This window comes from Gymnoscopelus microlampas (assembly GCF_963454915.1).
Source record: "Gymnoscopelus microlampas genome assembly, chromosome: 15".
Taxonomy (NCBI): Eukaryota; Metazoa; Chordata; class Actinopteri; order Myctophiformes; family Myctophidae; genus Gymnoscopelus; species Gymnoscopelus microlampas.
Genome location: NC_139952.1, coordinates 30678133 through 30705370, shown reverse-complemented (window position 1 = coordinate 30705370; position 27238 = coordinate 30678133). Strand labels below are relative to the sequence as shown.

Here is a 27238-nt window from a genome sequence, read left to right as displayed (position 1 = left end):
TAAAAAAACATAACAGGCTTTACTCGCAAGAGCCACTTTGTGTCTTATAGTTGACATTTAACTGCCGATCTTCGATCACTGAGCATTTAGGGATCCAAATGCCTTGCTTAAGGGCATTTCTACAAGACACATGGCCGCAAAAAGAATCAAACCATATGTGCACTGAGAGGGACATAGAAATGGCCCGCCGTAACAACCTAAATGTGTTTCCCCTACCATCTTGCTCTTCACCAGCTCCTCAATGGCGCTCACCAGCTCAGCCGCGCTGGGGGTCTCGGAGCTGGACGGACGGACGGAAAGACGCGAGGACGTCTGGGTGGTAACGCAGGAAGCGAAAAGCGAGGGAGAGAGGAAGACGTATTAGAAATACGCAAGCAAGCAACCTACACCAGATAATATTGTGTTAACCACTTCAACCCTGGTGGTCCTATTTTAGGCTATTTTAACATTTTCAAAAAATATCTTTTGAAAATGGCTGATCTGCAAGCTCACAAAGCTTGCACAAATTTTCAAAAACATTTTGAAATTGTTTTTTTCTTTAATATTGGGTTTAAGTGGTTAAGCCAATCTATCGACAGATATCCTGTGGGATATGCGGGACGTAGTTATGGTCAATGCTGGACAGTTTTCACAAAGTCTCTGTCATCATTAGATACTGTAAAGCAAAGTCTAGGATATAAAACTACATCTCTTCACTTGAACAACTTAATTTAATGATAAGCCATTTAAATCAATCAATAACTAATAATCCATAACTATTCACAAAGTGACTAGTGACTATGTGACTATGTGAAGACATCTGTGAAGACAGATGTCTTATAACACACTATTTATCATTAAAATCCAGACTTCAAGAAGTGCTGAACCTGAAACAGATGCTCCATGACAAATACATATAATATCAGCCTAATATCATTAGTTTTACTAATATTGTTGGATAATATGTTTCACTGTTGCTTATCTTGTTCTATGTAGAAATATTCTGTTGTAAATTCAATGTCTTTGCTATTCAGAACAATAGTTTAGTTGTTTAATAGTAGTCAAAGTGAATTTTTGATTGTAACCTTCTGAAAAATGGCGTTACTAACAAAGATGTCACATGTTTAGGTTTAGTACCATTCTGTACAGTGACGTTTTAACCTGAAAAAGAGACTCCAAGAGTTTCTTGCCAATGAAATATTGATGCTAGGCAATAAGTCTTCAAAGAAAAGTCAACAGGAGTGGGGGTTAATGGAATATAGAATTATGTCAGTGGAAAAGACAAAAACATGAAGTGGAAAAGTGAAAAAGTGGTTCAAAGTCAGAGTTTCAAAATAAGTTTTAATGAAACATTTTATTTATAATCATTTTTTTTTGTTCCAGTGAAGGATGGATGGATGGACCTTTGTAAAGAGAATGTATAAACAGAGAAAATGAAAGAGGTATATTTCAGGAGGCTCTCACCCTTGCTGTGCTGCGCTTCAAGACTTTCCCCCAACTACTGTAGGTTTCTGGGTGAGGCTGTATGTGTGCCCTTCTGGCCTCGCCAGCGTTAAGATGCCAATTACTCGCATGGGTAATGAAGTTTAACGCACAGAGGGTGGGGGGTGTGAGGACGGGTGAGGGGGCGGGGTGGTGAAGGGAGGGGAGGGGGTGTCAGGAAACGGAGGGATGAAGAGGGGCGGGGCTCATTGAGTGAGTCGTCATCTCATCTGGGTGTGGGGGGGGGGGGGGGGGGGGGGGGCGGGGGGTGACGTGGCTCCACCTATGTTTTTTATTTGACCATGCGGGGGCGTTAACCCATAGGGTTTAATATCCAAACATCCGACTGTCAATCAATGTCTATTTTCATCAAACCCTTCCATAAGCTGGTGAAGAGAAAGCAGTGGATGTGTGCTAACCTCCCAGGGGTAGAGATACTGTACTGTTTAAACTACAGCAGGCAAGAGATGATAATCTCAACAGTAATTGGAAGGAGACTGGCGTTAATGAGACCAAACAGCCTCTTCATTTGAGTCTAGGAATGAACAAAAACGACCGGGTTTAATAAATGTGGACGACTCTCTGTCCAGAGTTAGCTGTCAAATACATACTCTCTTTCACAGCAGCTTCCCGTGACGTGCGCAACACGTGACTGTCCTTTAAAAGTTGTGTTGAAGGAACCAGGCTGGCAATGCAAAACGTGAAGTAACAGAAAAAATAAATGGAAGCAGGACATTCTGTACTAAAGATTTTAAAAAGAGATACAAAGTTCTTTTTTTTCTTGTTTGTTTTTTGCGTGTGGCAAAGAAAAAGTAAATTTAGGGGCTTAAAAGCGTAGAAGATAGAAAAAGGAAACCTTTAGAAAAAATCTACAGTGAGTTTAAGAAGAGACATCTATAAGCCTTTGATCTAATGTCATGGAATCCAAACGCAAACAAAAAGGCATTTGACATCAGCAACTAAAGCTGAAAAGTGCCGAGAACGGGGAAAAGAAGGAGAGAGCTTGAATAATTGACTGCGGGAGAAGACAGAAGGGGGAGAATGGGGAACTTCAAATGGAAAGGTATGGAAACTGAGACAAAGCAAAGACAGGACATAAATCAAGGTAATGCTACAACATGGCAAACAGCAAACGATACGACCAGGAAACAAAAACAAAGAGAAACAGAAATTAGTGTCAGAGGTGTTTCTGTCTTTAGGGAAAAGCCAACCAGACCAGCACCACCTGAAGCAAATTCATTCCCCACAGAGCAAACTCCTGAGTGTTAAACAGTACTCAGGATTTTGCTGAGGAGAAACAGGATGCAAAGTCCACGGGTACGATACGATGCAATGCTATGCATAACTTAAAACTGCAAGTCACTCAAAAACAGAGTCAAACACATCCATTTTTGGCAAAAGCAAAAGAATAAGGCTGAAATGAGCAAAAATGTAATCTATAGAACAGTTGGGAAACAAAAAACATAACTGCAAGAGCAACTGAACTGCAGAAGGAATGATTTTATCCTAAAAAGGAAGACGGCCCGGTGTCAGCATGTGTAGCAGCCTTTAGGGCAATATGCACATACTGTACGTTTTTTCCTATGGAGGTTTTACTCAGGTATTTTCCATCTGAACCAGCATTTCTTCTCCTGCTAACAAATCGCCTTATCACAATTGAATAAGATGTATTCAATCATACAGTATCTGTTGAATTTATCCTACCCAAACCCATTCCCAAATCACGGTTAGTCTTGTGCCCATCTTAGTGTAACTTATCTGGGCCCAATGACCATATTCACATGGCAGCCATTTTGCTCTTACGTCATACTCCAGAGGGGTGGGAAACCCATGGGGTAGAGGTTTTCACAGGTCCAAAATGACAGACCCGAAGCCCGAACAGTAATGCATCCGAACAGTAAAAGGACCCGTTCCTTTTCAAAACAAAATGTGCGTACTGCATACTGTACAACAGTTAGATCCGCTCTGAAGCAACTCGTTGGCATGCAGCTCAACTTTTCCTCCCTTATTTCATGCTAGTATAATCTGATCTTCTCGGATCCACTCGGGTATTACACTATGATAAACAGAACCAGGACCCATGGTAACAGAATGGGAACAGACCTGGACCCAGTAGACTATAATCAAACATGGAACTGAACCATACGGGTCTCAGGTATCATCTCGAGTTTTTGGTGTGGGTGGACCCGTGAAGACCTTTACTGTGACGTTGGGGGTGGCCACCGTGTGAATAATTGCCCCCACCTTTCTGCTTAGCTATCAGTCTGTCTTTTGCCCAATTTATGCTCTGTCATATCGCACCAAAATAATTGCCAATCTATAAGCTCACAAGCTTGTGAGCTTATTATTGGCTATACTGTAGATCGCAAGACGATGTATAAGACGATGTCTTTTTTGCCTATCTGTCAGTCCCCAGCCCTCCCTTCTTTCCGTCTCATCTCTTCCTTCATGCCTTCCCTATACGCCGACCAGACAGTCCCTTTCCCCTGCCTCACCTTGTCATCCTGTGAGTCAGGCTGTAGAAGGCTGTGCTGCTGGATAGCCATGGGTGGAGGCAGCGGTACGGAGTCGGCACCCTCCTCGCCCTCCTCCTCTCCACAGCTCTGCATGCCCGACGAGCTGGATTTGGACAAGGTGCCGCTGGACAGACCCTCGTTACGGACCCTCTGCAACGAGACACATGCACGGTGATGGAGCGAGGAGATGCGAGTCAGTTGAGGTAGGGTGCAGAGAGACGGTGTGTGTGTGTGTGTGTGTGTGTGTGTGTGTGTGTGTGTGTGTGTGTGTTTAAGTCACAGAGAGAAAGTCCTTACACAGTTTCTGTAAACAATTTCCATACTTTTTAAAAACCTCTTTGAGACTAGTGTTTTTACTAACTAGACCTAAGACGACCTGCAAATAATTAAATACATTTTCCACATTCTCCACAACTATATGTACCGTGTAGTACAATATATATGTTCCATCTCTCTCTCTCTCCCCGTCGTGGCAGATATGACAATACTAAAATGTATGGTGCTTCAATAATGATAATAAAAATAATAGCTTCAATTTATATTGCCAATCGCCTCATTCCTGCTGTCAGACAGCTCTCTGTAAGGACAGGGGTCAGTCAGTTTTATTCCCTTTTTTCCTATTTGCAGCTCTGTCCGATACACCTGTTGGTAGCTTGCCAAGGGTAGCTCAGCAAGATCATGTAGAAATAACCATTTATGGACCGGTCCACCAACCAAACTCCATCTATTTGTATCATCCTGCTGTGTATAAAGGGGACTTGTGAACTGTATTTAAGAGACTTGCCTGCATGCTGCAGGTCTCATAGGAGCTCCTATTAATTGCTTGATGACAGCTTTTTGTGGAAGTCCATGTTTGTGTGAGTTATGAGATTTCCACTACATCCCTCTGTCCCTCCCTATACACGTTGCCTCTGTTTTACTGGATGCGACTGCTGCACCCACCTCCTCCACGGTCTCGTCCTGGGGCGTGGCGGCGCTGTCATCGGAGTCCTTCTGGGAGCCCAGTGTCACAGCGTCACCGCTCTTCCTCACCTCGCGACTCTTCTTGTGCTTGTGAGCCAGTTTCTTCACGTGGCCATCCGCCTTGCCGCTGCTGAGCCGCCGCACCGGACTGGTCAGCCACTTGCGTAACGTGTTGCCTGGCAACAAGACGAGGAAAAACGGGCACCTCGTTAGTATTAAACTCAAGTGGTTCTCTGGGGTCCCCAGGACTTGTGTCTCTAGAGCAGAGGTTCTCAAACTTTTTAATTTCAAGGACTCCCAGTTTGATGAGCATTAGGACACAGACCCCCATTTGATACCATTTACCAGCTTTGGGACCCCAATCTACACAGTAAATCCCCGGTTCCTGAACCCCAGTTTGAGGACCACTGTTCTAGAGGATTTAGGGCTGAAATTATACACTTTATAATGATTCATCGTGAAATTAAATGTTAGCAAGTGATTAAGAATATGTACGATTTACATATTCCACCAAAATATTGATGCTCAGCTTTGATCCATATTATAAAAGGAAAAGTTAAGATTTTGATTGCTGGATAAGAATATGCAGCAATTTAAAGACTGGGTTATACATTAGACAATACATTAGTTGCAGCCTTAAGGGAACACAGGGCTACAGAGTTGGGTCAGAGGTGTGTACCCGGTCGTTTGGGTCCAGGTGAGGTGTGGGATCCCATGCCATGTCCAGGCTGCAGGGTGGCAGAGGACCCTGGCAGAATGGAGTCATTACTGCACACTGACAGCGTGTCTGACAGAGGTAGAGAAAGAGAGAAGGCATTTAGAGAGCATGAAAGAGAAAGATCACTTTACAATACAAGTTCAAAGTTCCAGTTTGTCTTTTGTATGACATTGGGGCTGCAACTGTCAATTATTTTCATAACAATTATTCTATCAGTTACTTTTTTGATTATTCGAATAATCGAGAAGCGCGTTTTTTACTATACTACACCGCGGCCCTCACACCGCTGATCCGACCAATATGCCCATATATAGAGATCTGTGTATCCGTCAATCCTTGTCCCTGTTATGCCCATATATGGAGATCGCAGATGTCATCAGTATATATATGCCCTATATATATGCCCATATATGGTCATGCCCCCTTTTGTGCCCATATATGGAGCTGACTGTTTTGCTTGTGCCTGATTGATTATTTTCAATAGATTAAATTGATTAGTTCTATTAAGTGTTGCACCCCTATATGACATAACTGAGATATAATACACACTTTGGAATCCCACCTCCTACTGTATCTACACGTCACCCAGTGTTCCCAGTTCCGGTCTACCTTTATGGTTGAAGATGCCCTCCATCTCCATAGACGAGCGAGAGTGGGCGATGCAGAGCATGGCGCAGGGCACCAGGCCCTCGTGGGCGGGCGAGCGGTCCGTGGTGCGGACCAGGCACCAGTCGGGCTTGTCGTGGCAGCGCTCCAGCACCTCCACCGTCTGGCCGCGGCGCACCGTCAGCTCGTTGCTGTTGCCCGCCATGAAGTCATGGATGACCACCGTCAGCTCACAGCCGCCCGACAGCTGTCATGCAGAGAGAGAGAGAGAGAGAGAGAGACCATTAAGAGGCTGGATGGGGAGATAATTCTGCACCCTTTGTTTAAAATCTAGTATTTTATAAACATTTTGAGGGCCTTGCTATGGAGTCATTAGTATATCAATTTGCATAATGTACTATATAAATATACAACTCAACATTAACATTTTCTTGTGTAGTTTCAAGACAGGACATCAGTTTGAACAAAAAATGTTAAATCAAAATTCAATAGCAAAACTTGACCAGATGTACCTGCAGCCAGTGTGCAGTAAAGAGTATCCATAAGCTCTCACTCTGGTGAGGTGTGTGTTCTCACCGTGTCACTGTCCAGTGTGTGTGTGTGTGTGTGTGTGTGTGTGTGTGTGTGTGTGTGTGTGTGTGTGTGTGTGTGTGTGTGTGTGTGTGTGTGCGTGTGTGTGTGTCTGTGCGCGCGTGTGTGCGCTCTCACCTTGTCACTGTCCAGTGTGTTTTGTGAGGTGCGGGAGGCCAGGGAGATGGTGTCTGGTTGACTGCTGCCATCACCCTGACTGTCCAGATCCTCTCCATCCCTGCAGGACACAAAATGTCACAGTGTGTGTTTATGATCCAAATTCATGTTGGTTGTGAGTAAGCATGTTGGTGCGCCAGTACGCAAGTATGTGTTGGTGTGTGAACGAGTGTGCATGATAGTGTCTGCCAGTGCACGTGTAATAGAATAGAAATACTTTGTTGATTCCCGAGGGCAAAATGGATACCAAAGTTGCTCTCAGTAAAACAAACATGAAAAGGCAATAAGTAATAACAATAAAATAATATTGCACCACGTCTATAGGCCTACATTGCATCTCAAATGGATTAATGCCCACTAGGCATTAAGATGTTTAATGGCGCCGGCAGGAATTATCGAGTAACAGTGCCTGAAACCTAATATCTCCCTTGGCAAGGGGGAGGGGGTTGTCTATAGAATGAGCAGCAGATGCTTGATTTTCCACGCGGGAGACACAGATTCAAACCGTAGCTGTACACGTACCTGCGGCCCTTGTGGTGCTTGGCGGTGGTTGCCTTCGGGATGTGAATGGGCTCTTTGAGTGCTCCTCTCAGATGTATCGTTCTCTCCTGGATCACCTCCCTGATGTGCTTGATCCAGTCCTGTTTGTTCTCTATGCTCGACGCCTGCCATTGGCCGACAGCAAGTGGGAGGGTGGGATAGGGTCAAGGGGTCAAAGGTTAGAGCAGTCTCTGGGAGTGACCTTTCTTTGAACTTTTAAAATGTTTGTCTGTCAGTGTTTTGTCAGAATTCTGGAGTCACTTCACCTCGGCTTCTCCTACCTCGACCGAACTCTGCTACCCAGTCTTTAAAGTAATGTTGAACTTTGTTAGAAGGTTGGGTTGTATAGCTACTCTAAGTCCAAATATTGTCCACCATCTTTAGCTGTTGGTTCTGTGCCCTGTGAGCAAGGATCCGGAAGTAACAATCCCTTTCACTCTCATTGCATGGTCAAACAGCTCTCAAAATCACACTTTTAGCATAAAGAAACAAGTCCTGGTACTTTCCCCCGAACTTCAATATCATTTTTTTAACATAGAATTCAGGCGTAGGAGATGCTGAGAGATGACGCTCATCCAGACTTCTGTGTAGGGGGTAAATGAAGTACTCACCATGGCTCCATGTTTGCATCCCTGACTTAGCTTTGGTTAAAATATAGAATAGAGAATTTCACTGGATTGTTTTTTTTTAAACGTTTACATATTATTATTCTTACACGGTGACGAAATGGTTTGACATGGTAGACGTGACAACACCGAGGGTCCCCAATGACAGTTTGGTCAAGCCAAAACGTGCAGCACATTGTAATGGATGAGCTGTGCGTGTGCATGTGTGAACATATACCGTACTGTTAGTAATAAGACAGAATCCATTTACAATGCACACAGCACGTCATTACTTGTTGTTAGTGGTTAGTTTGGTAAACCAACATGTACATGTATACTGCAGTTGTGGAAAATGGTCTGAATTAAGACATGTTAGGATTTGGCCATTTGGCAACATGCTTTTCCATCGGCTGACACCATCTTTCTACTTTTACACAGAAAAACCCATGAACCAAATGTAAGGTTGGAGTGGGGATTAAAATAATGTACAGTACATTAATTCTAACACATGACACAACAAAAATACAATAAATATTTCTTTCTACTTGTGGAAGACTACTCAAACAATTACAGGGTGGATTTTGGTGGTGGTGGTGGTAGGTGTGGGGTTCTGGTAGCCTGGCATTGCCATACTGATCACGTGGGATTCACTCACAAGTTGGTTTGGAGGAACTTGTGAGTGAATCCCACGTGATCAGTCTGGCAACGCCAGGGTAGAGTTCTGGGGCACTGAGAGGTTAAAGTGGGTGGTCAGCAGCGTTGGTGCGTGTTAGCCCACAGAAAGGGATCAGAGATACAAACATATCCACAGCAAACAGCCCCACATAAATGGTCAGCTTCTGTGTTAACGCACGGAGCACAGCTAAAGCACACCAGGTGACAGTACAGACCAGAACAGACAGAGGGCAGTAGAGAGAGACAGGTATGGTCAGTGCTGACCAGAACAGACGGACAGACACAAGAGAGACGGAGAGATGGACGAAGATAAAGGACAGTGGAGAAAAATAGAGTGGGTGGAGGAAGCGGTGGATACCGAAAGCTTTAACCGCCATCTGGAGAGCTGGCTTCATGCACTCAAAACAAGAATCAGAGAGAGGCAGAGCAAGAGTGTTTGAGGACAGCAGCACCATAAGAGGTTTAGAAGTGACAACAGGAATAGGGGTGCAACTAATCAATAGAATCGATTATGAAAAATAATCAATTTCAATCAATTATTAGATTTGGGGTTTGAGGTAATCAATTTTAATTAAAAAATTGTGCAAAGAGCAGATCTACAGGCTCAAAGTATAAAGTAGGGCTTTAAGTGCTAATCAGACTAATCGATTTAGACACGTTTTCACGTCAAATCGTTGATATATAAACACGCTTTCGATTATTCAAAATAGTAATCGATAGAATAATCGCTAAGGAAATCATGGATAGTTGCAGCCCCTAGAAGTGACAGCAGGAAGAGAGGAAGAAGAAAAAGAAGAAAGCTTAGAAGGAATATGAAGTGAAAGAGAAACGTACCTTGAGCACAATCTTGTTGTCCGAGGTTGGCGTGCGTCCCACCCAGAGAGCAAACTTACAGGGGTCTCCCTCAACGTGCTCCGTGACCCCCAGCTCTGATGTCTGGATGGACAGAGGAGAGGTGGAGAGAGGATGGTTATATGATGCTGTCTCAGAAATGGTCAGAGACATCGACAGGTCATGTAGTCGTAAGATCGTGATAAGTGTTGTTCTTTCCTAGTTTTATCCAGAAGCTAACAATGCCAATTTTGATAATTTGACAATTTTATCGTCACAATATCGATAGAGGCATTTGGTCAAAAATACCATGACATTTGTCCATATCGCCCGGCCCTAGTTTGACTGAATTAAAGACAGCTACAGTGCACATGAACTTTACATTTAAGGTGTTAATGGTTTGTTTAGGTTTGTAATTATAGCAAACAAGACAAAAAAACTATTATTATTATTGACCATCTTAAAGCATCCAAAAACTGGAAATGAAAGAGACTTTTCAGGACTTACAAATAGTTTGCTCTTGTAGATGTACTTGCTCCTGCCATTGGAATCTTTGACCTCCTTGCTGAAGATTAGTGACATCTCAAAGAGGAAGAGGTGGCGCTCTCTGCCCTTACGGATCAGAGTCTTGGGGTCCCACACTTGGAAGGACTCCTGGAGAATCAGCTCACCCTGTGATTCAATGTTCTCATCGAAACCTGGGAACAATGGGGGAAGGGGTGGGGATGATTTTACAAAACTGATACCAAAACACTTGGACGTCACTCACTGAGGACCTGCTTAATAAAAAAGGTACAGATTTGAGGGCTCAAGACCCAAAGGGGCTTTAGATGCGCTTATTAATGTCATTTCAAATATCCAAGAGGAGTGAAGCAGAGGTGGGACCATAGAGGAGTCAACAGCCTGTTCGTCTGCCAAACATATGGACCGAGTTATTGCTTGATGCTAATGTTAATGCTTCAACTTGACAACAGGTCAGCGCTCTGCGCTAAAAACAAGATGTAGGCACTTTTGTTTTACAGGTCTCTGGTCGACAGATGGCCTATGAAAGATGAGGACCCAGTCAAGTGTGTACGTACAGCATATCTATAACCTGAAATTAAATTATTGGACATAAATGATAGATTTTGACCAAACCGTTACATCTCTGAAGATCGCAACAACATAAAGTGTTACTTTCTTTCAGGGTGTGGTGTGCATGTGTGCGTGCCTGCGTACGTTCATGTGTGTGTGCCTGCGTGCGTGCGTGCGGCTCACCTTCCAGCATGGACAGATGCATGGCGTCATTGGCTCTCTTGGGAACGCTGAGCATCACCTCCAGCCCGTCCTTGATCTCTCCCTTCCCCTCCTCACAGCACGTCAATAGCTCCTACATGCGCACACAACCAGAAACCATGACAACAAGAACCATGGGGATAACATCCACAGAGACCCGATTGTGCTGTAGTGTCCTTGTACAATGCGTTTACCTTTAGCAGGAGCTGGTACTTGGTGATTCTCTGCACAGGCTTGATCAGATACGATGAAATGGAGTTGGCCAGTCGGTGCCTCTGTTGGATTTCCTGTTAACGTGGATGAAGACACACAGTGCTGTGACCATAGACATAATATACATAGATGCTGCATTGGTCATTGGATTGTACTTTAATTGGCAGGGGGCAACTTGTCATAACTCCACTGCAAGATATATCTCTGAGTTGTACTTTAGTACCTGACACTAAAACATTTACTCACGTCAAAGTAGGGTCCAGCATGCTCTAGGATGAGCTGGGTGGAGTCTGGTTTGTTCTTACAGTAGTTCACATACATCTGGAACTTGTCAGCCTACAGAAGAGAGAGAGATGGCATATCAATCGTCTCACTATGACAATTAATGGGTTTTCAGGGTGCGGCTCTCCCTTTTCTCAATACATTTATCTCACAATTCTGCCTTTTCTTCTCGCAATATCTATCAGAATCTGTCAAATCAGGTCGGAAGGGTGGAAGAAAAAACAAGAATGACAAGTCATAATAAAGCCGCATGCGGCAGGCTTTTTTGGCCCCAATCTTGTCAACAACACAACATTTAACTATAAAGAAATGAAGATGACAAAAGACAGCTAATGGTTGTCAGGTGATGGACAATTAACACGTTGCAGAATGAATGAAAGATGCAATCAGAGTGATGCACAGCGAGCCACACAGTATAGGCAAAATAATAATAGTATTCAAATAGTAGCTTTAAGGCTACTAATCATTTATAGAGTTCTCAACGGGCCTGAAAATGAAGGCTCGGCCCTAACTGGGCCCGACTGGGCCGGCCCGGGGCTCGGCCCGAACCCGACTATTGCCATCATGTTAGGCCCAAAACCCGAAAAAAAAGAAAAGAAGATTTTCGATTTTTTGTTTTATTAAATATTTTTAATATTATTATTCTGTTCTGAATATATATTTATCTATTATGAAGATGGCGCTGACGGCAGCGGACATTAACTTACACTGTGCTTACACTGTGCTGGAGTCACTTCACCTCGGCTTCTCCTACCTCGACCGAACTCTGCTACCCAGTCTTTAAATGAAGTTAAATCCTTATCTTGCTCACGCACCTCTGTGCAATGAGATGCATCGTCTGCATTTCTCTGCCTCTCTCGACCGAGTCTTTGTCTCCCCCCTCCCGACTGTTTGAGACCGACTCGAGACTGTTGTTAACCTATTAGCTTAAGTTTACACGCGTTGGGTGAACACTTTTATAATACTGAACTAAACGCGGGTGGATTACATTGTATTGTGAAAATCAGAAAGCACCGTTTCTGCCACTTGTGTAACTTAACAAAACACGACGGCATAGAGCACGCCGGTCAGTTATCGTAACTCACAAAAACACATTGAACAGCCTGTTATACCTTCAAATTAAAACCATCTGAAAACGTCAACAACGACACATGTGTAGTGTACTGCGTGTATGCACGTTCTCGCGCGTGGCTTGCTACAGTATATATGGAAAACTCGCTCCTGCGTACTTCAATTGATTTCTGAACGAACCTGACCACTGAATGTACACTATTGTTGAAGGCTGGTGTACTGTAGACCGAAATTGCCGTGGGTTTTTGTATTAAAAGGGCCCTTGATATGGATGCATCATGCGGTAGGCAGTAGCCCTGAAACATGAATGTGAACCATGGCTACATATGCGGCAATGGATTACAAGAACGCTCGTCCCCAAACACACTCGCCCGGGTCTAATCCGGCGGCCTCTGTCCGCGAAATGAATGGGGGTGAGTGTGTTTTGGGGCGAGTGTTCTGTTTACCTCGCCCAGAATCGCTTTTTTTTTTAACTCTCTCTCACATGGTTAATACATTTGATTTTGGGATGCACAATACATGAAAATTACGGGATTAATAACGCACCTTGCGTCGAGAACTAATGGAGAGTGGACATTACCGCGTTTGGCTAAAAACAGTTAGTAACATCATACAAGCATACAAGCTAACTATTAGCCAAATTCGGCTAGCGCTCAGACGAATCCACTGAGAGAGGCGTGTCTAGTCCCATAGCTTGGGAGGACGAGGGCGCCCGTTCAGAGTATGGGAAAGTATCCCATTGGCTTAAACGACAGCCAATCAGGCAAAAAAAGTGTTGCAAACATGAATACATGTCGGAAATCTGTCGGGTCAGAGTCAGACTGAATATAGAGCCGCTATGCTTTTCAGCATGCGGCTAAAAATGGACCTCCCTTACTATTTTAGTTAACAACACTTACCCATGTCACAAAGCAATGCCCCACATCCTCTGGTAACTGCTCATATTTCTCCAGCTCTTTAAGAAAGATGCTATTGGTAGAACAAAACAACAGAGAAACCGATAAGACAAAAGGTCAGCACTTTCAGAAACAAAACAGTTCTTTGAATTATTTAAATTTACTAGAAAAAACGAATCATGATGGCATCTACATTATATAAGAAAGTAATACATTAAATTATAAATACTATTGTAGGGGCTGATTTATGCAGTCACAGTTGGCAAACTAATTGGGCTGTGGGCTGGGTGTGATGGCACACCATCCCCACACACGGTCAAGGGCTGTCTCCCAAATTCATCACTAAAATTGGAAAAACACTTTATCTAGATTTATTTTCTAGCTTTTCCTAGTCAATATTTCTGAAGTACATAGATTATGCCATCACTTTCATCAACCGACAGACTGGTCACATACTGAACATTAGTGTCAGTACTTAACACCCCAGACAATAGTACATGGAGAGGTAGAGCATCTTTAATCTCAATAAACATACATCGCTGTAGCACTTCACACAAGCTTCAAGCTTAATTTATAATCCATCACATGACTGTGTCATTAAAAACATTTTTTTAAGCTAACATGGCTTGCAAATCTGTTCTTTTAGGCAAACAACACCATTGTTCTACATAGCATCAGTTAGGCTTCAGGGCTTACTTATGGTGAAACTCGTAGAGATCCTGCATGTTTCCAAAGATGATGTGCTCTTTGTTGATGATCCCTGGAGGAATCTCCTCCACTCCACTGGTCATCTCCCATAGGTACGTCTACATGGAGGCAAGAATGCACAACAAGGAAGATTGTATCATTAAAGGTAACATCATATGAGAATGACCATAGAATCATCATGATGAGATACTAACCATCCCAAATCAATCCTCTGACTTTCAGATTATGAATGTTTTTTGTACAGAAGTTTGACAATTGTTTTAGGGGGAAAACCTCACCCGACCAACCATGAATTAATTCATAACGCTGACATTTGGAGCTGACTGAGTTTTAATGGGACCGCACAGGCGTTTCAATTAATTTCGTGCACTTGCATATAATTCACACTCCACTGGTGTGAAAAGGGTGTGAACAGTTTGGCAAAAAAATCTGATTACTGCTATATATCTCTCTCTTTATCCTTTTACTACCAATTGAGTCATTATGCCAATACCCAATATTCCCCACACACGTGTAGTCCCCATCACTGCTGACCTCTACAGTTGGTCATGTGGGAGGGTTTAGACGAGCACGCGTGCGTCTTCTCTGATACACGTGGAGTCTCCTCTCCAGTCAGTTATTTTTTACTTGACAACGAGAAGGGCAGGAGGACGTAACATGTGTGGAGGAACACAACACGAACTTCCAGTTCTGATTCCCCACTGAACAGATGTCCCGACCAACCTGTAGGAGTCGCAGCGACAGAGATCGCTCTCCGCCGCCCTCCAACACAGCCAAATGTGTTTGTAGGAACACAGCGCACATGAAAACAAATACATGCGTTTTCATGCTGTGATGCTGTCTAAAGCTGAAAAGCACAGTATCCATCAGGCCAAGTGGGGATGCCCTCTTGAAAGAGCGGTGAAGTTTGGTATCACTCGCGGAGAGACCCATGTTCGAATTCCGGGTAGGACTGCAGGTTTAAATGAACACTGGGGACTTTACTGTCTGGCTGTACTTACGTCCATGCACTCCCGCAGGTCACGCACGTAGGTTTTCTCTGTCTGAATCAGCTCCGCCATGATGAACCTAGGAACACGAACACAAACACTCACGATTAACCACTTTCAACCTGGCGTCCCTATTATTGCCAAGCCGAATTACAATAATCAAGTTAATCACATACTGTACATCAAAAGCAGAGAGACAGTGTAGTGCCTCACGAAACTAGGATCCCAGTTAAACCAAGAACCTAGCATCAGTCTAAACAATATACTGTCAAAATAATCTATTTATTGAAACTATAGGATACAAGGTAATCAATGAACCTAGCATCTGTTTAAATATCTAAGCATGCAATATAAATTACAACATGTCATTATGGGAGAACATTAAAAAAAAGATAGCGAAAATAGCCGATCTACTGTACAAGCAGATGTGGATCTGCTATTTCCGCCACGCGTCACTATCGCACCATGGCTTACAGAATAGATTGTCATATCCGTCTCATTCAACATCCCACTGCACAATGTGATTGACGTCCGTGCCAGTAGCTCCCTTACAGCCTGTCTGCTCCCTCCATTTACACTGATGAATAATGAAAGACTTTGGGGCCATAAAACATGGTCATAAACCAGACATGAATTATGAAAGAAACCATGTGTATGATTTGTGTTTCACATATAATATTAAGACGCAGTCTGCCCCCCGCCAACCCCGGTGTACTGCATACAGTACGTTCATATGCACTGTTAGTTCAGTTGATTGGTTCTTATACTGACGCAGCCCCTCCAAAACAGAGGTCAAAGGTTGAAGTACAGATTTGTGAAGGTGGACAGATGGAGGACATCAGAGTGCTCATTTGTTCTGCATGTGCATCTGCATTCATATTTAAAGTGTATCCTTTGAGGTCATATTGATTACATATTTTTGTAGACGAATAATAATTATAATTAAAAAGCAATTCACATAGCCTTGGGTGTGGAATAATTTATCACACTGTGACATAATAATTATCCCAAATTATTGTTTTTGTTTACGTCTGTAAGCTGTCAGCCGCCATTATCCATGTGCTTCCATTTTTGTTTGCGAAGGTAACGTTTAATGCATCATTACTGCTTGGAGGCAGCCAGTACATTACCATGTTGCATACTGTATAATTGCTGCTTTACGGATGCGAGTCAGGGAATTAAGAACCCTTATGCAACAGAGGTGCTGTGAGTGCAACATCTAGTAGCTGAAAGTTGTCTATTGCACTTTTAATCTGTTCACTTGAACGTTTAGTTAGTGCTCTTAACTAATAAAACTCCTCTTATCCAATGAAAATGCACGCGGACCACCCGTCTGACCACTTAACTTAACTGTTAAGTGGTGAGATAGGTGGACCGCGAACACTTTTGAGATTTTCAAGTGGGCCCTTTTCCAGAAACGGTTGAGAAACGTTTAGCTGTGAGGAAGTATATGTACGTACTCCTTCCTGCGGGCTGACTTGCGCTTCTCCTCGTTGAGTTCGTGGGCGGCGTCCCGTAGCTTGACCTCTGACCCGGGCGCAGTGGCCGGGATGATGTCCAACTGTAGGTCCTTACTCTGAGAGAGACGCAGATAGGTAGATGAGATCATTTATTTTGCATCTACACACACACACACACACACACACACACTCTCTCTCTCTCTCTCTAGTACACTCACAGCCTTGTTGGAGTCTGAGGAGATGCCCAGGGCCTTCTCCAGACTGGACCGGTACTTGTCCATGCGTAGGGAGAAGTCTCGGTAGCGCTTGTCCACCGCCGTCACCCACTTCTTGATCTCAACGGCGTGACTGTGGCCCTTGTCACAGAACCCATCAGCCAGCTGGATCAACAGCTTCACACGCTCTTTCGTTTGCTGAGAGACAGACAGAGGAAAAAGGGTTTGTTCAGAAAGGAGAGAATGTTGCTAATACATTGAATGATGGTGTGTGTGTGTGTGTGTGTGTGGGGGGGGGGGGGTGTTTGAGACCGACCTTGGCTGTGATGTGGAAGTCTTCGTGCTCTTTGAGCAGCTCCTGTGTGTGATGGATGCTGGAGCCGGTGGAGGTGTGTGTGGACAGGTAGAACTCCCCTGTGTCATGGATCCACTCCAGGGCCTGAGCACACACGCACACAAACATGTTTGCATTAAAAGGGCGAAGACAACAGGACAAGAGTGCGTGGTAGCAGGTATGAGCGGAAAAATAACTAAGCAATTGTGTACGTATATGTGAGTGAGTGTGTGAGCGAGTGAGTGTGTCCTGCAACAAAAATAGCCGACATACAAGCTCACAATGTGGCCTGTCGCGAAGCATTGTGAGCTTGTAGATCAGCTATTTACGGTGCGGGACACCATCATACGACAAGTAAGTATGAATCAGACGTGGGTCATAAAGTGTACAGGAGTGTGTGTATGCGTGTGTTTGTACCTGTTTGGCGCTGCGTTCAAACACCACATACTGCTGACACTGGTCCAGGCGTCGTTTCCTCATGGTCCAGAAGTGGAGAACACGGTTCTCTCTCTGCAGGAGCTCATTCAGAATGTCTGAACACAACAGGAACACAATTCAAATAAAATGAAGAACACACAGGTGTGCACATATGGACAAAATGGCAACGATAACATGCCAATGTCCCGTTCTCGCTTTCTTTAGAGTTCTGTCACTCAATGCTGTAAAAACACCAATACGTTCAAACTACTGTAAGACTTTTACATAATTTACATAAACAAAGGCTTGCATTTTCTCACGTCAGCTTATGTTTGCAAGTGACAAAATGCCTGTGGTGGACAAAGTACTCAACCCCAGTCAAAGTATAGCATGCTGGAGTACTTGCCATTTAAAATGCTTAAGTATTCAAAAGCCTGTCGTGGCTGATACTCACTCTTGACCTGCTGTTCAGGAGCTTTGACGTGGCTCAGCATGCCCGGCATGTTGACGCTGTTCCTGTGCATGTACTTGAGGAAGACATCTGCATTTCGTCTGGCTAGAGTACAGGCCTGACAGAAACACACAGAGTTTAGACAGGTATAGTAATCAAATAACAAGGTTTTTAGGCAGGATTTCCTCTTGTCAACAAAAGTGCTCTCAAAACTCTAGCTGGAGCCCTCATTCAATGCCAGTTTGATTATGCTTGCACCTCTTGGTTCTTCAACATCTCAATGTCACAAAAAAAAACTAAGCTTCAGACCTCTCAAAACAAACTGATAGGACTACTTCTCTGCCTTTAGCCCATGACCCACCTAATTCCAACACACTTTGCTAGTTTGGGATGGCTCAAATATCAATGGGATTGGACAATTCCCTCAATAACCTCATACCTGTCGAACTACTTCTACAAAGTGAGTGACACCCACAGCCACAACACTAGAGGGAGCAACCATGATCTGGTACTACCCAAATTTAGAACAAACATGGGAAAATTCTCATTCTACTACTACTACTCTGCCACCAAAATGTGGAATGCCCCGACACCATCCATCAAAGAATGTTTAACACTGGTTTCTTTCAAAATTGGCCTGAAAAAACATCTATCAGGAGACCACAAGGGGAGGTAAATTTCCAATCTCTGTTGTACATATAGTGTTAGTATTTGTTGATGACATGTATTATTGTGTTAATTTGTTATGCTATGTTGATGAATTGAATACATAGGACCACAGTGGAAACAAGTCCCCATTACTTTTTTGTGTTATAGCCTTAATTTCTTACTGTGCCACGTGCTGTTTATATTTCTGACTAATTAAGTATTCAATCAATCAACTGAGAAAAGTGCATGTTAACTGTGTGTGTGTGTGTGTGTGTGTGTGTGTGCACGCGCGTGCGTATTCGTACTTTGAGGAAGGCCTCCTTCTGCTCCAGGTGTTTGCTGATCATGGGGGTGACGTGGTCCGTCTCACAGTTGGGTCCCAGTTTGTCCGCTCCACCGCACCAGTCCTCCTCCCTCTTATACTCCTGCTCCAGGCTCTCCAGCACACTGCAAACCTTCAGGAGAACACACAAACAGAGTAGACTACGTCACCCACAATGCAACTCAACTCAATTAATTCTAAGCTCCCCAACCTCAATTGACCCTTTGGCAAGTCCTGCCCCATTTCGCGCCCGCCCATTGGTTGCCGTTGCTTGGTTGTACAAAAATCCTCTCTCTTCATCCCCTACCATTGAAAACATGTGTTTGTCTGTTGCGTCTTATTGATATTTAATCTATTACATTAAATCTTATTTCAAACTTGGCCTCAGTAAAAAGGAACATCTCAGGTGCAGTAATAGTGACTGGGCATAACATGTTTTTTGCCCCCGAAAACGTCATATTTTTTGCAAACTCAGCATAAACAACCAAAAGCAGGAGGAACTAGTGCGGAACAGGGCGTAAGGAACCTTCTGGTTGGTCGGTAAGGGACCAATCAGAAGGCTGACAATGGGTCAATTCTGCAGTCTTGAAAGATTATTTTTCGTTTCTTCTTTATTTAAGTAGGACAGTGGGCCAGGAAGAGACAGGAAGTCCACAGCAGAGAGTGAGAGGGACACATAACACCGGGCTCCACCCGGTATCGAACCTGGGAAGTTCGATTACTGTTATGTGATCAATGCACCATCCGATCAGCTACTGGGGCGTCTCGCAATGTGCAGGTCTCATTTGTGTCTACTCTCTCTCTCTCAGTGACAATGTATTTCAAGCTAATGTCAGCTACAGCTTTTCTCTTCCTGGAACACTAGCATTGTGATATAGCAGCCGGGGCAACAGCAAGGTCCAAGCTCTCATCGTCATTTGGTCAGAATACACAATACAACAGGGAATGAGGGAATGAAAATAAGAATATATACATGAAAATATCAGAGCATTTGAGAGAACTGGGCTACGTATGACTCTAAACAATGTTGGTCAGAACAATATTTCAAATATTTAAAAAACGGAAGGATTACAACAACAAAAAGTGCAGTGGGACAAAAAGATTTATGGACGGTCCAGTATAGCCTTCTTGGCCACAGGCCAGTGTACTAAGAGAGCTGGGAGGTCCACCAAATTGGATTCAGCCACAGTGTTGTTGTAGTCCTGTTGTCACTACAACTATAACTGTTTTCTCTTAATTTAGTGGAAACAAAAACAGTAACTAGAACTGTATCTCGTGCCAGTTCCGTTTGGGATTGTTCTTGTTTTTTCTTGTGCAACCCAAAAGGGCTATAATTTCTGCTTTGTCACATAACACTACTTTGTACAATTCTGCTATGCCAAAACATCAGCATAAAAAGTAATGGTTGACAGCATAAAAAGTCAACCATTACGTTAAAGTATTACCTGCTGAGAAAAGTAACTTTTGCGTTACCGACCATTTAAACCCCAGTTCAAATGATTATACTATGATTATTTTGGGAGGGGTCCCCAGTTCAAGTATGATTATTTTGGGGGGTCACGGCCTGAAAAGGTTGTAGAAGACCACAAGCCTACCTGTTCAGAGGTCTTGTAGAAGGCCACGGAGGCGTTGACCAGCTTGAGGCGGTCCTCCATCTTCAACATGAGCTGCTGCCAGTGCGAGGCCACGCTCTCAGCGCAGTCCCTGATCAGGTCCATGTCGTAGTGGTTGGCCTGCAGCAGGGCCTCCGCTTTCTGCTGCACCTGCAGAGCGCTCTGGTGGGTTTTCTACACGGATAAGGGTGGGGATAGAGGGGCAGGGGAGGACAGGAGAAGGAGAGGAGAGGGATTAAATGGATGCCATCGAGTGAAAACCACATAACTCCTATATTATGACTCAAAACCAGCTGCAAGGTTCTAAACACACGTCTAGATTTCATAACATATCGTCACTGTTGGGGTGGAAACCTTGTACGTACAAAAACGTTACTATAAAGGAAACTAACAGACAAAATTAAACACTCACTCTCACTTTCAAAATCTTGCAAATATAGCGAAAATAGCCGGCTCACAGATCTGCTATTTTCTCTACTTTTATGCAACACTTTTGTAAAACGAAGTAGGGAATTTACGAAAAAACATAAAAAGTTTAAATATGGAGAATGGAGATACAAAGTTTCCACCCGACAGCAAACAAGTACTCATTGGTAAATTAAAAAAAACATAATACAAACTACTACACAGTGTGCGCCCCAGAGAACAGAAACACAGTCTCACCTCGATGGCGTGCTGGAACTGTTCGTGCTCTCTCTGGAGCTGCTCAGCCTCCTGGAGCGAGCTGGCTGTGATCAGACCGGCGTTCAGCATCGACTCGCCGTTGCGAATCCAACCCAGCACCTACGTAGACACACAGGACGGATAGGAATATTAATATGTTAAACGTTTTACTTTTTTGTGGAATCATACAGACAATCCCTATCGCACGACGCAGCAATGTAAGAAATGGGATGTTAAATTAAAAAGCATATGTAGTGAATACTCTACACCAGAATTGTTTGAGTACACCTGTAATGTAGGCGTGTTAAACATGCACTCAAGCGATTCTTGTCCACTGTTGTCTGCAGTTCTTTCTTTCAGCCTGAAGGTGGCGCAGACGTTTGGTACTAAGAATGCGTATTGTTGTGTGTGTGCCTGTTTGTGTGTAAATGTCTGCATGTGCTTCTTCATCCTCGTCCTAAAGGTGGCACAGACGAACGTGTTGGTGCTACGTTTCGCATGCATGTGTTGCATGTGCATGCTTCCTGCCTACCGTATACACGTGCACAATGAATGTCTTCTACCTGTTTGACTTCAGCCTGGAGGTGTCTCAGTTGGACACACTGCTCCAGGTGCCTGCGGTGCTGCTCTGCAGCCAGGTCCAGCTCCTGCTGCTTTTCGTGGAGGAACTCCAGCAGGTCTTGAACCCTCGTGGCCATGTCCACGTCCCTGTCGCACAGCAGCTCCACACCTGTTGCGGAGAGAGGAGGAGGAAGAGGGAAAGGTAATTGAGGGAGTCTGATTCGAAATACATCTTGTAGGTGGGAGCACAGATTAAGCACAATGAATACTACACCAGTTCGGCTGGCCCAAAACTACAATATGACGTCATTCAGAGCTTTGGGTGGGCGGTCTCAGAACTGATTCCGGGTGTTCTACTAGCCAAACGTTCGGCTACAGTTATTGGTCAGAAGTTGGTCAGATGTTCAAGCAAGGTGGACGTGATATAAATGTATTTAGTTTTGTTTCCACATTCAGCCCAGCTTGATTCTGAAAACAAGATTGATTCTTGAAAACAAGCAATAGTTTGGAGGAGACGAGACATCTTCCAGGACTTATTTTCTTTACATTAATGTGTGTATATCAATGTGATATTATCAATAAAATCGTAGTGTTTTGCCAATTATTTGGGGGCCCGCAATATCCTCAGGACCTACAGTTGGGAATCACAGCCCTAGGAGACATTACTTCTCTGCAGTGAGTCAACAGTGTTTGGAGCGCATCGCTCAGGGGACACTTAACCAGGCGACACGAATCCTGTAGGAGCTGAGGAGGTTTTTTTTATGTTCAGCGAGACTCACCGGAGGCCTGGACCTCGTTGACGTACTGCAGCAGCTCCTGTCCTTGGTGGATGACGTCGAAGGTAAGGTTGTTCATGGTGAGGGCCTTGTCGGCGTGGTGCTGCAGCCTCTGCTCAGCCAGCGTCAGGTCCTCCGTGTCGAACTCGCTCATCTGACCCGTCAGCTCCTCGTTCCAGGACTCCAGATCCGAGATGATCTGAGAGGCAAGCAATGCAGTGCGTTTGAAAACAACGTTCCTCGGTTTTGTGAACATACTGTACATTAGCACTGTTTATGTTAAGTTAACCCATTTAGACCTGAGGCCGATTCTAAAAACGCCTTCTAAAACCTAACCTAAGATTTCTGAAAATGTTCAAATTCTTACAAAAAAAATGTATAAAACATTATGTTGCTATATGTATAGCAACAACTAATGAGACACAGAGGTGGCTCCCGGATTCAAAGGTATAACAACGTATGGGTGGCAGCAGGTCTAAATGGGTTAACAGCTCAGTGGCCTTGTGGTTAAGAGTGTCGACCCTGAGATTAGGAGGTCAGGGGTCATACCAAAGACTATAATGGCAGCCAATGCCTCCCTGCTCGGAACTCGGCATCAAGGGTTGGATTGGGGGTAAGTACCTGTGACATACTAGCGTCATGTCCAGGGGGTTTACTTGTTCATCAAGCTACCTCACTCTATGGAAACAGGAGATAGGCTCCTGAAATATAGGCTACATGGCTCGGGAACAGTTCGTTCTCAAGCCGACTTACTTTACTGTAAATATTATATGTTTATTTAGTTCATTTATTTTATTTATTATTATTTGTGAAAAAGTCATAAAGGTTTATAAGATGTACAGTAGCCACTTCTGGGGATGTAGCACAAGTTCAAAGTAATAACATAATGGAATCTACAGAGATGATGTATCCCTACTGCTGAAGCCATCTCTGGACTCTACACACACACACACACACACACACACAGTTACCGCCCCAGAGAGGCGGGGACAGGGCACTCACATCGATGGCGTCCCTCTCAAAGATGCGGAGTTGAAGGAAGAGCTCCAGTTTGATCTTCCTCTCCTGGAAGAGTTCCTCCATCTGGGCCTGAGCTTCATCCAGCTGCTGCAGGACGCTCTCGATGTGGTTGATGGAGCTGTTGTGAGGAGTCTTGTTGCTGGAGATGGCAGAGTCCCTGACAGACACAAACAAACAGACTATAAATGAAATAAGAACTAAAGCAAATCTGTTTGATTTTCACTGGGTTTCTGTTGATCGTGACAGGTGCATAGGAGCATGTGTGCACTCACAAATGAACACACACACGTGCACACTTAGAGAGGAGATCAACACACGTGTGTGTGTGTGTGTGTGTGTGTGTGTGTGTGTGTGTGTGTGTTAGATAGATAGGAAGCAAATACACTGGAGGTCATATAGATACTGATTAGACATGGCAGATTTATCAGCAGGACTAAAGTACTTTCACGCACACACACACACACACACACACACACACACACACACACACACACACACACACACACACACACACACACACACACACACACACACACACTCAATCAGTCAATCAAACACACATAATCACACACAAGGTGTTAAGTGTTTCCCTAAGGGAAGCTGCAACACAAATTAGACACGTTATTATAAAACAAAACTTATGTAAGAGAGAAAGAGAGCGAGAAGGAGAGAGGTCTCTACGGTATAAAAATAGAGTTGGTGAAGTCAGGGTCAAAAAGGTCAACTATGTGCACCTCTCTAGCACCCTCTCTATCCCTCCCACCCTCTTTCGCTCCATCCATCCCTCCGTCTTTCTCTCTCGCTGCTTAAACCTTACAATCCTTCCTCCTACTCATGCCATCGGCCCACTCTCTCTGTGCAAGCTTTTCTGTTTATCTCTCTCTCGTTTTTCTCATTTAGAGCAGCCAATTATCCCTCCCCCTTGTCTTGCAATTTAATCATTATGCCAATATCCCAAATTCCCCATGAACTTGTTGTAGGTGTAGTCACTGATTTTATTCCTCCTACTTGTTCACCTGCCGGTGAGGAGCTTCACTGGAAGCATACAGTGTGAGCGGGTGAAACACCTTACCCCCCCAGCTCAACACCCCCTGATGACAGGCACCCATCTGACCACTTATCACTGGACTTCTATTATAGCTGTAGCAGATTCGTCTGGTTTCCAGGCTAGTGTTAAAGTTGCGGTTCACACATCCAAACTTGGTCAGAAATATAAATGTTTGATCAATAATGCCCCAGTCAAGTATTTCACAAAAAAAACATCTATAAAGGAGTTCTCTAGCACCTTGAACTTGGCTCTGCCTGTGCCCTCATTAACAATTCCAGGATGTATTAATTAGGCCTTTATGCCACGCCTGCAGGAAAACCCCTTATGGATATGCTAATGTACACGTGTCACGTCCCACAACTGCTTTCACAGAGAGGGCGGTCTTAAGGCCAGTTTTGGGGGTAAGAATCCATATAATGCTTTAGACAAAAGCAGAGTGCCAAAAACCACCAAGCTTCAAAAACATTAAAAACAAAAAAAAACATGATTTTGGGTGGAGTGGGTCTTTAAGTGGTCAGATGGGTGTGAACGCTTTCAAGATTTTCAAGTGGGCCCTGATCCAGAAAAAGGTGGAGAACCACTGCGTTAAAATCTAGCGCACAGCCCAGCGTACCTGAGCTGCTGGATGAGGTCCTCGCCCTCCTTGATGACGTTGACGGTCACCTGCAGCGTGGTCTGCTGCTGCTGGCCAAAGCGCTTGATCAGGTCCTGAACGGCCTCCACCGACTCGGCATAAACGTCGTCCAACAGCTCCTTCTGGAGCTCCTCTAACCACGTCCATAGCTGGAGGGAGGAGGAGTAGGAGGAGGTGGAGGGTCCAAGAAGAGGGAGAGATGTTTGGACAAAGGTTATTAGATTAATTCTAAAAGGTAGGGCAACAGATGAGGGACAATTTAAGATTTCAGTTTTTTTTATAGCAAAGACCGAAAAATGTAATTCCCTCCGGACATCCTGACAGATTAAAAACCCACAGCAATTTATTATTATCACTGCAATTTATTATTATCACTGTCTGTGTCTGTCAATCAGACACATTTCAAATGCTCTCTTGCTCTCTCTCTATGTTAGAGTGTGCGCGCTCTAACATCGGAGAACTTTTGACAGCAGAGCCGCTTCGTTTCACAGGAGTACTGTGAAGTAGTGTGGAATTGTCATGAACATTTTATCAATACACAGTTGTATTACCACAAATCAACAACAATGCACACGCATTTGAAAATGAAGCATCAGAGACAACATCTGTCCATATCAGTGTCATGTCGTGTAGCGTGCAGGTTAAGCTAGGGAGATGGAATGCACTCACGGCCACAACCCGTAAACTAACATAACCACTTGAATTTAAATGATTTATGAGGAGCCTGTACAAGATCACCACAAAAGCTTATTCAACTTTCCCAAAGTTGCATATAACAGGTGCATGGACGCGCTCACAACATATAATTATGTCACCATACGACCATACAAAGATTTGCGCAGACCCGGCTTTTATTTCTCATTATTCTTAAGAACATGTGCTACTATGAAACTAATGATGCAACATATGTTGCCGAGAAATCATTACGCACGCTGCCATGGATAAAACCTGAGCGATTGTAGACTTTAAGATGAAGCTGTGCAACTTTTCTTTACATTCAAAGCACTTTCGGTCCCAAATATAATGCTTTAACTGTTGTTATTGGCTACATTTATGTACCCGATTGTCATTCATGCATTAAAAAATGATTATGCAAGAACATAAAAAACATCAGTTGTTGTTGAGTAGATAATGAAACTAACATGGAAATGAAAGTGCTCCATAACTGCTGAGAAAGCAGTTGTCCAGTTATTACGAATCATGACGTCACTAGTGGAGGAAGCTGCTATTTGCACGTAGTGTACTTACTGTATTTGATATAATATTGTCCAGTAAATGTACCTTGTAAATTATAGCATTCAAACCCCAGCTACATTTGCTTCAACATACAAGATACAAAATGACTCTATACTGGATGATTTCTGAATGTTGGGGCGGGACAGATTTAGGTGTTCAAACAGCGATTTAAAAAATATATATAAACTAAATCTGTTTCCCTGTCTTCAACTGAAATACAAATTAAAACTAGACTTTAGAAAAATACTAAAACTAACTTATAGATAATTGTGTACCAAACTAAACTAAAACAATATACTGTACATCAAATGTATTTAGTTTTAGTCAATATCAATTTGGTGAAAAATCATGAGGATACATTGGTGCATATTATGTTATGTACTGTATGTTACATATGCTGAGACTGGGGTGTCTAAATTGCCTTCACAAAGTGTTGTGTTTGTATTGTGATATCTATTCTGATCTTACCCTTGACAAATACCACCTATATTAAGATAACAACTCAAACTGAAAATCATGAAAACTAAACTAAAACATTTTTAAACGATAAATACTAAACTGAAACTAGCACACACACGCTGGAAACTAACCAATATTAAACTGACTTCAACGAAATGACAATAACTAAATAAAAGATAAAACCTAACAAAAAATACAAACTACAATAACTAGTATTTTCAAATTGCCAATGAATTGTACACGGTTGACTTCTTGCAAACGTATTCCATCGAATTCCAAACTTGT

At 43.5% G+C, this 27238-nt stretch overlaps 1 protein-coding gene across 5 annotated transcripts in view; it reads right to left on the bottom strand.

Moving 5' to 3' along the window:
• Positions 1-27238, bottom strand: part of trioa (trio Rho guanine nucleotide exchange factor a) — a 97318-nt gene that overhangs the window by 16087 nt on the left and 53993 nt on the right. For 2 of the 5 annotated variants that reach the window (XM_084081148.1, XM_084081149.1), the window contains exons 15-42: positions 25238-25407; positions 23559-23733; positions 22560-22755; positions 21783-21949; positions 21220-21339; positions 20539-20730; positions 18927-19076; positions 17977-18091; positions 17523-17638; positions 17088-17210; positions 16775-16969; positions 16557-16672; positions 15109-15175; positions 14096-14205; positions 13403-13472; positions 11397-11486; positions 11132-11224; positions 10920-11031; positions 10170-10360; positions 9666-9767; positions 8163-8192; positions 7534-7676; positions 6973-7072; positions 6268-6511; positions 5620-5727; positions 4920-5116; positions 3957-4127; positions 217-312 (exon numbers count right to left, since the gene is read on the bottom strand). In XM_084081148.1, coding sequence (XP_083937274.1) covers positions 217-312; positions 3957-4127; positions 4920-5116; positions 5620-5727; positions 6268-6511; positions 6973-7072; positions 7534-7676; positions 8163-8192; positions 9666-9767; positions 10170-10360; positions 10920-11031; positions 11132-11224; positions 11397-11486; positions 13403-13472; positions 14096-14205; positions 15109-15175; positions 16557-16672; positions 16775-16969; positions 17088-17210; positions 17523-17638; positions 17977-18091; positions 18927-19076; positions 20539-20730; positions 21220-21339; positions 21783-21949; positions 22560-22755; positions 23559-23733; positions 25238-25407 — 3759 coding nt within the window. The remainder of the gene's footprint in view (positions 1-216; positions 313-3956; positions 4128-4919; positions 5117-5619; positions 5728-6267; positions 6512-6972; positions 7073-7533; positions 7677-8162; positions 8193-9665; positions 9768-10169; positions 10361-10919; positions 11032-11131; positions 11225-11396; positions 11487-13402; positions 13473-14095; positions 14206-15108; positions 15176-16556; positions 16673-16774; positions 16970-17087; positions 17211-17522; positions 17639-17976; positions 18092-18926; positions 19077-20538; positions 20731-21219; positions 21340-21782; positions 21950-22559; positions 22756-23558; positions 23734-25237; positions 25408-27238) is intronic. The other 3 variants (XM_084081151.1, XM_084081152.1, XM_084081150.1) reach the window with 2 other exon arrangements.